This window comes from Stenella coeruleoalba, assembly GCF_951394435.1.
Source record: "Stenella coeruleoalba genome assembly, chromosome: 21".
In the NCBI taxonomy this organism is placed as follows: domain Eukaryota; kingdom Metazoa; phylum Chordata; class Mammalia; order Artiodactyla; family Delphinidae; genus Stenella; species Stenella coeruleoalba.
The window spans coordinates 24,465,677-24,479,395 of NC_137167.1; the positions used below are offsets into that span (position 1 = coordinate 24,465,677).

Here is a 13,719-nt window from a genome sequence, read left to right on the forward strand (position 1 = left end):
TCCCACTCCCCCACCCTCATCTCTGCACTGCAGCCACACCAGCTCCCTTTCAGTTCCTTGAACATACCAACCTCCCTAGCACTTTGGGACAGTGCAGCCCGACAGAACTTCCTGTATCGACAGAAATGCTCTATATCTGCACATGTAGCTATTGAGCACTTAACATGTGGCTAGTGAGACTGAGGAACTAAATGTTTAACTTTATTTAATTTTGATTAAGTAGCCACATACTCCTAGCAGCTATCATATTGACTACTAGACAGAGCAGGGCTAGGAACCTAACCTGTTCCTCTTCCTGGACTCTTCCCCCAGATCTTCACGTGGATGGTGCTTTCTTATCCTCATGGCTCAGCTAAATTGTCAGCTCCTCAGAAAGGCCTGACCACTCCACTCAAAGTAGCTCCCACCGACAGCATTTTCTCTGTACCTTGGTTATTTTCGTCAAGACACATTCAGTACTGCCTCTATAATCTGACTCCCGCAAACTAGAATATAAAATCCATCAAAGTAGAGACCTTGCAGAATTTATTCATTGCTATGTCCCTAAGATACATGTACTTGGCACATAGAGTTTTCAATAAATGTTTGATGAATGGCTGAATGAATGAATGAGTGAGTGGATGGCTAGGAGGCCAAGTCAGTAAAAGTACGCTGGGGACAGATTGTGGAAGCTGCTGGAAGAAGGCAAGGGTCCTTCAAAAACTTGCATTTCATTTCCATGAGTATGGGCTCTGCACTGTTCCTAAGTGTCCCGGGGGGACAGGCAGGCTAAGCAGGGGGCACAAAGGAACGGTACACACGCAAAGCAGGTCTCCACCCCCAACTGACTTGAAATCAATTTATGAGAACATAACTGATGCAGACACACGGACGCTCCTTACATATGAGACATCAGGAAATCTCTCAAGAATGTATCCACATAAAATCTAAAGGCATACCTTTAGAGGGGAAAAGGACTGAAGGGGTATTAGACAATTAAGTTAGCTTTGTAGCCTTTGGAGCTGCAATAGCAAAACAGGGCATTAATGTTATGTTACACATTCAGCCAAGTTAAATACCGGTTTAGAGTCATGCTGTCCTCTGAGAGCTGTCACTAGCTGTGTCACTTAGCAGAAAAGGGGGAGGGGAGGCAATGAGGGGAGTAAGTTAATGATCTGTTTCTAACAAGTTCAAACACCCTGAAAATCAGGAAAAAGGGAAAGAATAAAGTGTAGAGAGTATTACTGACCAGTCAAAAATTAGCAAACCTGGACCTAGAAGCTGGCAAAACTGACAACCCAGGGATACCACGTACAATACGGATTCCACACATTCCTTCATTGTCATAATTTCAAAGAAAAAAAAAGACTCGCATTTGAAGTTATCTCTATTTAAAACCAAAACACTAAGAAAACTGCAAAGTAGAGTTTGGTACTAAATGAAACTGTGTGCTCTTCAAAGTTTTGAGAGTAAACATTTTCTACCATGCTTTAAACTTTACTGAATATCAGCGCCACTTAATAAAATTACCCTCCTGCATAAAATGGAGCAGTATCAGTAAAGTAATTCCACGGTCGCTCACTAAGTCAGAATCTTCATCAGGAATTTATAGCACAAATCTCTTTAGGTCAACCTTTCCTACAACGTGAACTGTCACTACTCAAGTTTGAGCCCAAGAGAAAACAGCACAGTCAGAGAGGAACCAGTGGCACTCTCCACCTGCTAAATCCCAACACACTAATTTTTCCAGAAATATAATACTAGGGAGACTTATTTAGCTAAAAGTCACTATTAAGTCAAAATAATGTCCACATTTCTTCAAAACTAAATCTCCTGCCTCCACCCCCAGTGAGATCAAAGCAGGTTAAATGTACACCTCTGTGCAAATTCTCTACTGGGACCACTGTAGCTCCTCCCATGTTACAGGAGTAAAGCAACAGCTCCCAGAGCTTAGCTCGGTTACTCTGCTCCTGGTCTACTTCCCAGTGGGCTCCGTTCTCAACGCTACTCACTGCTGTCTTCTCAGAACCATGATTTCTTGACTGACATCAGGGTTAATAGTATAGGAAAAACTATTCGCAGTGTTAAACAGTTTTAGTCCCTCATGGCATCTTTGGGACACCTGTAACTGTGACAGGCACCAGCTTTGTAAAGATAGTACATGGAATTATTTTCTATTTGATAATCATCACCAACTGTATGATTTTATAAATACTATCAAGAAAGTACCTATACTATCCCAAGTAAATACTATTCCAAGAAAGTCAGTGTTTCCAACGATCAAAACAGATCACTGTTATATTTATACTGCCAAGAGTAAACTGTAAACAAACAACTACAGTACTTCCAAAAGTTTGTGGAGTTTTTTGCCTGCTTCTCTCCTGTCCCTATGTATAATTCCAGTTCCATCAGAGAAGAATGGGTTTGGAAAACTTTAAGTAGCATGCTGCATGTCATTAGAAGAAAAGTAATAAGAGAAGCAAAGCAACTCCTCCAATTCAGCACCCATGTCTGATTTATTTTTATACAACAGTGCCTAGAGTCCAAGTTATTTGTGAAAGCTATGATCAATGGTCACTGATCAACATGCCATTTTATCATATAGGACTAATATTTCTTTTAAATGTTTGAATAAAATATTTCAAAGACTTGATCATCTCACTTTACATCAGAGGTTCTGGAAAGGGCCAGAGAGTAAATATTTAAGGCTTTATGGGTCACATACAATCTTGGACACATATTCTTCTTTGTTTTTATTTGTTTGTTTTACAACCCTTTAATGATGTAAGACCCATTCTTAGCTGGAGGGCTACACAAAAAGAAGGCTGCAGGCTGGGATTTGGCCCTTGGGCCACAGTTAGCCCACCCCTGCTTTTCAAGTATACCAAAAAACCATAACTATATAGTACGGCCACTTTGACTAAAGAAAAACACTTCCAACTGTTTTGTGTGTTTTTCTGTAATTTTTTTTAAAGTAAACTAATTTTTTCAGAACAGTTTTAGATTTACAGAAAGCAAACAGTTAATACAGTTTCCATACATCCCACCCTCCGTTTCCCCTATTGCAGTGGTACATTTATTAAAATTAATGAAGCAACATTGATACATTGTTATTAACTAAGATGCAGATTTCCTTATCTTTTACGTAATGTCCTTTTTCTGTCCCAGGATCCCATCAGGACACCCTATTGTCTCCTTAGGCTCCTCCTGGCTGTGACAGTTTCTCAGACATTCCTTGGTTTTGATGGCCACCTCAGTTTTAAGGAATACTAGTCAGACAGTTTGTGAAATGCCCTCTACTGAGATTTAGTGGGTGTTTTTCTCACGATTAGACGGGGGTTTTGATAGCTTTTTGGGAGAAAGATCGCAAAGAAAAAGTGGTCATCACATCATATCAATGGTACATCAACACGACTTATCACTGTTGACATTTACCTTGACCACCTGGCTGAGGCTATGTTTGTTAGGTTTCCTCCAACTGCTTTAAAAATAATAATAATGGGGCTTCCCTGGTGGCGCAGGGGTGGAGAGTCCGCCTGCCGATGCAGGGGACACGGGTTCGTGCCCTGGTCTGGGAGGATCCCACACGCCGCGGAGCGGCTGGGCCCGTGAGCCATGGCCGCTGAGCCTGCACGTCCGGAGTCTGTGCTCCACAACGGGAGAGGCCACAGCAGTGAGAGGCCTGCGTACCGCAAAAAACAACAACAACAACAACAAAAATAATAATAATAATAATATAAATGATTTTAATTCTTACTATATATTACTAATTTAAAGCTTTTAAACAGCAAATGATCTTGAATAAGCTGGCTGTATACATAGACGCACACATTATGATTCATTATCTATGTGATTCACATCTATGCCTCTTAAAATATATTATATTTGAAATGAAGACAAAAATTAATATGGACTTTGCCAGTAGATTCTACTTTTAATTCACCCTAACTCTTCTTCCTTTGCCTATTAGGAGACACAAAAAAGGTGGGTAGAGTGGCAAAGGCTAAAAGGCTAGAATAAAGGAGGAAAACTTGGGTCATACTGAGGCTATCAAAACACTGCAGGAAATGCAAATCAAAACCACAGTAAGATACTAGCTCATCCCACCAGAAATGCTAAAAAAAGAAAAGAAAAGAAAAGAGCAAGTGTTGGTGAGGGTGTGGAGAAGCTTGAACACTCATACACTCATACAGTCATACATTCACACACTCATAAACTGACACACTCACACACACACACTCATACACTCATACACTGCTGGTGGGGATGTAAATGGTGCAGCCGCTGTGGAAGAGTTTGCAGTTCCTCAAAAAGTTAAACATAGAATTAACATATGACCCAGCAACTCCACTTCTAGGTATTTTATCCAAGAGAACTGAAGACACATATTCATATAAAAATTATACATAAATGTTCATGGCAGTATTATTCATAATAGCCAAAAAGTAGAATAAACACAAATGTCCAACAGCCGATGAATGGATATGCAAAGTGTGGCATAGCCATACAACTTATTATTCAAGTCATAAAAAGGAATGAAATACTGGGACATGCTACAGCATGAATGAACCCTGAAAACATTATGCTAAATGTCATTAAGCCAGACACAAAAGGAAACATACTGCATTATTCCATTTATATGAAATGTCCAGTATAGGCAGAAACACAGAGACAAAAACAGAGACAGAAAGCAGATTAGGGGTTGCCAAAGGCAGCAGGGGTAGGGGAAGGATGGGGAGTGAGCTCTTAATGGGTACAGGGTTTCTTTTGGGGGTAATAAAAATGTTCAGGAATTACATAATGATCATGGTTGCACAACACTGTGAATATACTCAAAAAAAACCTGTATTGTACACTTTAAAATGGCTAATTTTATGTGATGGCTAATTTTATGTGATGGGGAAAAAAGCCACTGAAAACATTCTGAAGCTATATATTTGGGAAATCATTTTTAACCCACAGCTTATATACACTGTGCCTTTTAAAATCCCTTTCCTACTCTTTATACTTCTGTGGTGATATTTTCCAGTAACAGGAGCTTCAGAAATGGATGAAGAGGGCTTCCCTGGTGGCGCAGTGGTTAAGAATCCGCCTGCCAATGCAGGGGATTGGCATTGGTTTGAGCCCTGGTCCGGGAAGATCCCACATGCCGCGGAGCAACTAAGCCCGTGCGTCACAACTACTGAGCCTGCGCTCTAGAGCCCGTGAGCCACAACTACTGAGCACGTGTGCCACAACTACTGAAGCCCACGCGCCTAGAGCCCGTGCTCTGCAACAAGAGAAGCCACCACCATGAGAAGCCCGCACACCGCAACGAAGAGTAGCCCCCGCTCCCTGCAACTAGAGAAAGCCTGCGCCCAGCAACAAAGACCCAACGCAGCCTAAAATAAATAAACAAAAAATAAATAAATTTATTAAAAAAAAAAAAAAAAGAAATGGCTGAAGAAATTAGTCCAGGGCTTCCCTGGTGGCGCAGTGGTTGAGAGTCCGCCTGCCGATGCAGGGGACACGGGTTCGCGCCCCGGGTCTGGGAAGATCCCACATGCCGCGGAGCGGCTGGGCCCGTGAGCCATGGCCGCTGAGCCTGCGCGTCTGGAGCCTGTGCTCCGCAACGGGAGAGGCCACAGCGGTGAGAGGCCCGCGTACCGCAAAAAAAAAATAAAAAGATAAATTAGTCCAAAATTCTAACAAGGAATCAGTTCAACCAATTTCAGTCAAGTTCATAGGACCGGAGCATACACAAGACCAGGGCCCTATCGCAAGGAAGTTACACTTCATTAGGGCTAACACTGTTTCCTACGTTTCGGTAACTCCCACTGGCAAAATGAGGCTGGTCACACTCCTCTAGAGTGGTGGCATCATTCTCCTACAGACGACTACTCCTAGAAGCTGAGCAAGTGCCATCCACAAGGCAACATCTCCAGGCCCCAGAGGCACGCAGCACAGGGCCTGGTCAGGCTGCAGGGCGGCTTCTACACTTCTGCCAGCCCACCAGGGCTTGCCCACAGGAAACTGAAATCCTGGCTTGCTTGAAGGCCACATGTCACAGTGGCTGATTATGTAGCTCACAACTTAGTGATTTGCTAAAAAGAAAAAATTATTTATAAATAATAGTCTTTCTTGACATTGCAATTATTGTCCTGAGAGTTCCAACAAAATTAAGGTGCAAACTATGGACTAGTAAAGTCAGAGACGAAACCTCAGTCATGGACTAGGCAACCACTGCTCGCTCCAGCTAACATCACAGCAAACTGTTGAAAACAAGAAATATTCTGTCGGGAATTTTTGGAAGACAGCATAGTTTAGTTTAAATTATGGCTTCCCATAGTGATTTTTTAAAAAAACCTTCTTTTAAGAACCTCTCCACGCTTCAAATACCATAATCACTGAAATCATAGTAACCACTTGGCACCCAGACTTGGACAGAGCCTGGAGAGGGACGACTCCCAGCAATCTATGACAAGGGCGGTTGTGATTAAGACTATTGGGGCTGATTTTGTGTTCTCCGCTCTTATAAGTAATTCACATATTTATACTGTTAGTCAAAATGTGGCAGCTTAATTCTCTCATTATTTTTAATCTAACTGGAAAATCAATTGTCTCTGGTTGTTGGTGGTTATGGCTATAGCTATGAAAACCCAACAACAAGAAACTGGAAACAAGAGTAGCTCAACTAGTAGTATTCTTTCATTAACTTCACAAACTTTCTGTATCAACTGACCTAACCAACATTCATTTAACATCTACCAGATACAAAGGATACAGAGAGCAGGAATAAGCAATTAGGTCTTTTGAAGAATTCACACTCCAGCAGTAAGTAGGTTTAGCAAAATTACTTGCTTTGACTTTGAAAGAAAGACAGCAGAGAGTTGCATACAGCCTAACCAGGTGCCACAAACTGGGTGTGGAGAGCCAAAGTTAACTCAGACACTGGTGACACCCAGCCGACATGTCTTCCTCCTCACTGTCCCCCAGCCCCAGCCCCCAGGATTTCTTCCCTTCAATTAGAAAGGACAGGTTGCTCAACATCTGATCCAAGTCATAAACCAGAGATTATGGCCTATCAGCCCTTTTTAATGTAAAGTCACTTTGTGTGGTGGTACCTCTTTTAAGTTCAGCTAGACAAAGTTATTGTATCCCTGGGTAACGTCCAATCTGAGGACGGAAAGCAAACAGAATTCCACTGGGAGTCTGTAAAACCACTCATCCTGTCTCTGAGCCCTGCCCACCTTAGCCACCTACTCCTCCAAGAGGCAAATAAATCCATCATCCCACCTTTTTCTCCCACATTGAATACAGTTTTTTTTTTAAAGCACCAGGCCATTTGGCCATGATCTATGGCCCACCATAAACACCATTTGGTGCAGTCAAAGGGTGCCCATGGTGAGCAAAATAAGAGGTGAGTGAGGGAGCAGAACTGCAAAATAACAGTTGGCCTACCTGGGGTGGGGAGGGTTGCCAAGGAGTCACAGACAGGAGCTTTCCCCAGCATTGAGCGGGGGCGGGGGGGAGAGGAAGGGCAAAGTCAAGACTGTTACAGTAAAACTGTAATCTATGCAGGTTGATACAGAGCCCCAAACTGAACTTCTAATGTGCTCAAGAGTGCACTGAACTTCCAAGTTCTACGTGGACTAGTACCGTGGTTCAATGGGGTCAGCTCGATGGGTCCCCAACCCACACTCCCAAGGCATTCATCCTACGTGGCCAGCTAAGGGATCAGAGCATCCTACCTAGTTGACAGGAACCTCTGAAGACCAAGAAAGACTGGTCAAATGGAAACCACCTAAGTATCCATCAACAGATGAATAGATAAAGAAGCTGTGGCATACAGTATGTGATATACAATGGAATACTACTCAGCAATAAAAAAGAACAAAAATTTTGCCATTTGTGGCAACATGGATGGACTTGGAGGGCATTATGCTAAGTGAAATAAGTCAGACAGAGAAAGACAAATACTGTATGATATCACTTTTATGTGGAATTTAAAAAATACAACAAACTAGTGAATATAACATAAAAGAAGCAGACTTGCAGATACCGAGAACAAACTAGTGGTTACCAGTGGCGGGGGGCAGGGGTAACACAGGGGTGGGGAGTGGGAGGTACACACTACTGGGTGTAAGACAGGCTCAAAGATGTATTGTACAGGGCGTCCCTGGTGGCGCAGTGGTTAAGAGTCCGCCTGCCAATGCAGGGGATGCGGGTTCGTGCCCCGGTCCGGGAAGATCCCACATGCCGCAGAGCGGCTGGGCCCGTGAGCCATGGCCGCTGAGCCTGTGCGTCCGGAGCCTGTGCTCCGCAATGGGAGAGGCCACAGCGGTGAGAGGCCCACGTACTGCAAAAAAAAAAACAAAAAAAAAAAGATGTATTGTACAACATGGGGAATAGAGCCAATATTTTGTAATAACTGTAAATGGAAAGTAACCTTTGAAAATTGTATAAAATGAAAAAAAAATTGCATAAAAGTAAAAAATTTAAAAAAAAAGACTGGTCAATCAGCCTGAAAAGTCAACCCTGGGCAGAGAGGTTCTCCTCCATCGAGAGACCCCTGAGCATGCCCAGATGTCCCGGAAGACTAGAGGAATGACAAAGGACACAGGCTCCAGAGTCGGACTATCTGGCTTCAAATCCTGGCTCCACGTTTAACTACAATGGCAGTCTCCCTGCGACTCCATTTCCCCATCTGTAACTGGAAGATAATAACAGCACCTACCTCATAGGACTTCTGGGAGAATAAAATGAGATCACAGTTAAAGAGCTTAGCAGGGTGGCTGTCACACAGAAAACACTGAGAAAATGTGTGCAGAACCTCTACTATCTTCAGGGGTAACCGGAACTATCCGTCAGTTCCTAAATTGGAATGACAACACTACAGCTACTACTCTTTGGTGAGGCCTTAGTTAGGGGCCCCCAAACATCTCCATGGGGTTGGTGGTATGATCTTCACTTTAGAGTTGAAAATGGAGCTTTAGAGGGGTTCAGACACTCATCTAAGCTTTCTCAGCTAATAAAGGTGGAGAAAGGAAAGCTTTGATCACATTGCAGCAGAGTCTGTATCATGTATCCAAAAGCTTAAAACCATTTTAAAATAATACTTCAATATTCTAAAATCACTACTTATTGAATAAAATTATGTTCTTGTGAAATCTCCCAGCCTTCCCCCATGACATCTGCATAATTGCCTATACAATCAGAAATACCTCACAAATTCTGATAGACCATGAAAAACACAAAATTATCTTTCTTAACATAAATATGACTGGGTAAATCATCATGCCCATCTTAATGAAATGGATTTAAAAGTTCAAAAGTACTGCAGACCCACAGTTTATCAAGTCACTTTTTTTTCAGGATTTGTAATTTGATCCTGTAAAAGAAGGGGCACATTCCAATTGGCCTGTGCAACACCTCTCTGCCCGTATGTTTGGTAAGTGTGTAACAAAATTGCCTAGAGGTAATAGTTCCTCCAAATATCCTCTTCCACCATCTCTTACACTAGTTAGCAAGACTTATAGACACTGCACTGCCCTAAAATAAAACACACCAAATTTAAACTATGTCAATGTTGACTCATCTCACAGAATGTCCTTTAAAGCTCTAATACTGAGATCCAGAAATATGTATAACCGGTCAAATTTATAAATACTTAAAGATCCAACAGCTTCAAGGCAAACTGGAATAATAACAAATCACCTTAGTCAAAACTGTTTGTCCCCATCAAATGAACTGGTTACCCAGTTTCTTAGAAACAGAGTTCATGATAATTGTTAATCCATTAACAATTTTAAATAAAAGACATGCTTAACTTTCTTAAGAAGTAGTGGTAAAGATAAGCCAAGCCATATAATTTTATTTCACTTTCTATTTGCTTTACCCAGGCGTTACACAGTCTGGTAATCCTTGCTAGTAAATGCAAATGAGATGATATTAACAAAACATGTAAACTGAAGTAAAAGAGAATCTAAAATGCCTAAATATTTCAAGAATGCATTGCAGTTTCAATAACCTGAAACTCCAAGTATCAGAAAGCAGAAAGAATTACCATACAACTGTAAAAGTCAAATATTTATACAGGTGCCTTAAAAGCCACTGTTGGGTGCACACCATCATCATTGAAATTTACTATCTGTTAAGTAGTTTCAAAGTGCAATAACTGGCTTGGAGCGTGAAGTTTATGACAACAACTAATACATCTGGAGAGACTGTGAAGGCGTGATGCTTGTCATAACTTTCATCAGGTCAGCAACACGCAGCCAGGCTAGAGCAAGACGGGACCTCAGCACAGGTGCCTTTTCTCATTTCAAGAGGGAAACCTAAACCGATACCTTCATGGATAATTTAACAAGGATTGTTCCATAAATTTATAATGTCACTTGTGACTTTCTTATAAATGCTCTTTAGTAGCATTCAAAAACAATATTCTTGAGATAAAAGTAACTGAGAACATAAAGTATGAAACTATTTCAGCTTCAAATTGAGAAAAGGGGGAATGTTTAATAGGAGAAGCACCTAAAAAGGTTATAAACTCCTAAGGCCACGTTCCATAAAAAGGTGGAAAGAAATTTCAGAAATGATAAACATCCAAAATTTGGAATTATCCCTAATAGTATATTATTTAAATTTATAAATAGGAATACCTCCTTAATAGTTTACAAATTTACAATTAGGAATATCTCCTCTTATTCTTCCAATAATTCTAACTATAAGAAATTTTCCTTTTCAGGGTAAAGAGAAAAATGGAAAAGAGAAACAACATTTGTGAACATTCAGCTAAACTTCAGTCCCTGAACTTCTTAGATGATGATATTGTTATGTTTCTCCTCTTCACTTCTGAGCAGGAATAAAAAGTGTGTTGAAAACTACAAGAAACCACGCTAAGCTCAAGTCAGCGTTCCTCAATAACCAAGGTTCGGTTCCACTGTTCATTTCACCACTTCTTACTTCAACACAGCATCTGCCTTTTCAAGATCTGAGAGTCAGTTCAAGTTTTCAGGTGAAGATAAACACTAAGCAGTAAACCCCCAAACAAGCGTCTCTAAACTCTGGGGGGCAAACTCAGTTACACCCACCACCAGGGCTCAGCAAGGAAGGGTGCCCGGGGCCCCCTCAGGCCCAGGGCCTCTGGCCCGACCATGGCGCACCCCGTCAAGAACGTGCAGGCAAGGCTGGGAGCCAAGGACGGCCAGAGAGATGCCACAGGTGGCCTGGACGGCTGGCTGGCCCCGCCTGGCACTTAGGCCTCCTCCTCCGGGAGGCCCAGGGCCGGGCCCCGCCTCCCAGGCCGAATGGACCCTCCAGCCTCTTGCTGGCCAACTTCAGGCGGAGGCGAGCTCGGAGCAGGGCTCAGGGGGCCCCTGTGGGTCCGTGAACTGGACACTGTGACCGCCCAGGGCGTCAATTCCACCCTTCCCTCTGCGCCCAGAGTGTCTAAAGGTCCCGGGGCCGCCGCAGAGCGGGTGGCCAAGAGGGCCCTGGAAGGGGCGGCTGCAACCGGCCCCCTCCAGGGCGCCTGGCCGGCTGACGCAGCCCCGGCTCGGGCAGAAGGTCCCGCGCCTCCTTCCCGGGACCCCTCCCGGCCACCCGGGCCGGTGACGCCCCACGCCCCCCGCGCCGCGGGCGCCGCCGCTCGGCCAGGTCTCCCGGACAACAGCCGCCGCCGCGCTTCCGAGGCGGGTCCCCGCGCCCACCCGCGGCCCGGCAGCCCACCTGTCCCGGGGGTCGATCCAGCTGGTCCTCCGGGTGTTGTGGTCGATGTAGAAGACCTTGCCGTCGTAGTCCCTGGCCTCCTCCCAGCCCCGGGGTAGCGGCAGCTGCCCGCTCCCGGCCCTCCTAGGCATGGTCGGCGGCCTCGCCGGCGAGCGGCGCCTCCATAGGGACCGGGCGCGGGACGCGGCGGGAACGCGACTGCCCGGCCCGACCCGGGCGCCGGCGTGGGGCTGCGGGGCGCGGGGCGCGGCGGGGCCACGCGCGGGGGCGCCTCAGGAAACCCTGCTCTCGGCCCCAGCGGGATCAGTCCACCATGTCTGCGTCGGAGCGGGCGAGCGAACCCTCCTCCTCCTCCTCCTCGCGATCGCCGCCGCTGCCTCCGCCTCTTCCTCCTCCTCCTCCTCCCCGTCCCCCTGTGGCCGCCGAGGGTCGCGGCGCCCAGGCTGCCCGAGCCGCCGCCGTCTGGGCTCGGATCCGGGAAGCTCCGCGGAGCGGCGGCCGCGGCGGCGACGGTCTCCTCATTTGCATACGATTAGCATGCGCCCCGCCCGGGGCCCGCCCCCACCCGCTCCTCCCCTCGCTCGGCTCATCTGCATGCACATTCCTCGCCGCCACATTCCAGGGCTTAACCCTGCCGCTCCCGCGGCACGCTGCGCCTGCCGGGGCGCCGGCCCGAGTCAGGGGCGGAAGGGAGCCGCGGGCCAGGTGGGAGGGAAGACGGAGAAGGAATGCGCTGCTCGCTGCTTCCCCTTGACCCCAAATATCTCCCTACGGCCGACCACTTGGGGTTTTAGAGCTTCGGGACGGGAAAGGCGGCTAAAGAGAAGTCTCCGCAGCCCTCTCCACCGCCTTCCGACTTCTAGGGAAACCACAAGACTTTCGAGAGGAAAGGGGTGGGGAGGCTCTCTTCGGAAGACAAGGTCCCAGCAAACCGAGAAGGCACAAAGGCTCCCCCGCTCCCCCTCGGACCCCGGGGCGTTCCGGGCGGTGGGAAAGTGTGAAAAGCAGAGCCAGCGCTCGAAAGCGCGTCAGTGGCGCGTCCGGGGCGGTGTCGCCCCCGGGGCCTCTGCAGGGCGCCCGGCCCTCGGTAGGGCGCCCGGCCCTCCGTGACCTCAGCCTCGCGGCGGAAAGCGAAGGCGGATCCCGCGGTCCGAGGGCGCCGCGACATGCCTGCCCCGGTGCCCCGCTGCGCGGGAGAAACTCGGGCCAGATTCGGAAAGCCACTGCACCCCCCCTCCCCCCACACCCCCCGCCGCGGCCGTCGTCGTCGTCGTCGTCGTCGTCGTCGTCCGCCGCGCGCGGGCCTGAGGCGCTCCACACGGGGGCCCTGCGCTGGACGTGCACGCGCCCGGGAGCCAGCCCCTTACGTCCGCCCGCGCCCCGGGAAGTCCCCCGCCCGCGCCCCGGGAAGTCCCCCACCCGGAGCCCCGCCGAGGCCCAGAAGGTGTGGGCGAGCCCGCTGGCAGGAAAACGCGGCGGCCTGGCGGCCAGGCTTTCCTAGACCCTGGATGTGTCCGGGGAGGAACGTGGACTTTCTCTCCTTCTACAAGTATTTATTTATTCAGCAGCTACTCCGCCCTGGTCGGCCCTGAGGAGGGTCCGGACGTCGGGCTCCGGGCTGGACGGTTCCATGAGCCGCAGGCCTGGCAGGGCTCGGACACACAGCATTTGTGCCCCCAGCCCCTCGGTCTGGGAGGGAGCCTCCCAGTCCCCAGACTCCTCTCCAGCCAGGTCTACACCACCGTCCCATTCATATTCTTCTGGGTTACTAAGCAGCTGCTTTTAGAGTAAAAATAAAAAAACGGAGGAAGACCCGGAGATCATTCACCTTTTGGTGTGAATTCGCTTAATCCTGCCGCCTAATTTGTAAAGACTTCCCCACCTTGTGCGGGACGCAGCGCACAGCAAGGGCTTTCAGGGGGTTTGGAACAACGTCCGCCTCTCCTCCTGGGTGCCCAGACCGGTAAGGGAGTCAGGTGAATTGAGATTCTCTACAGCGCGGAGCTGGCGCTGCGCGGTTAGTGTAGCAGC

General features: G+C 47.1%; 2 protein-coding genes across 2 annotated transcripts in view; one reads left to right on the plus strand and one right to left on the minus strand.

The window, feature by feature from the left end:
• The window catches only part of WWC2 (WW and C2 domain containing 2), a 166,012-nt gene extending 154,079 nt beyond the window's left edge, over positions 1–11,933 (minus strand). Inside the window, exon 1 of the mRNA XM_079909380.1 lies at positions 11,689–11,933. Coding sequence (XP_079765506.1) covers positions 11,689–11,819 — 131 coding nt within the window. The 5' untranslated portion in view covers positions 11,820–11,933. The remainder of the gene's footprint in view (positions 1–11,688) is intronic.
• The window catches only part of LOC307179835 (uncharacterized protein), a gene marked incomplete at its 5' end in the record, with an annotated part of 70,706 nt that continues 68,804 nt past the window's right edge, over positions 11,818–13,719 (plus strand). The window contains 2 exons of the mRNA XM_079909490.1: positions 11,818–12,200; positions 12,511–13,651. Coding sequence (XP_079765616.1) covers positions 11,818–12,200; positions 12,511–13,189 — 1,062 coding nt within the window. The 3' untranslated portion in view covers positions 13,190–13,651. The remainder of the gene's footprint in view (positions 12,201–12,510; positions 13,652–13,719) is intronic.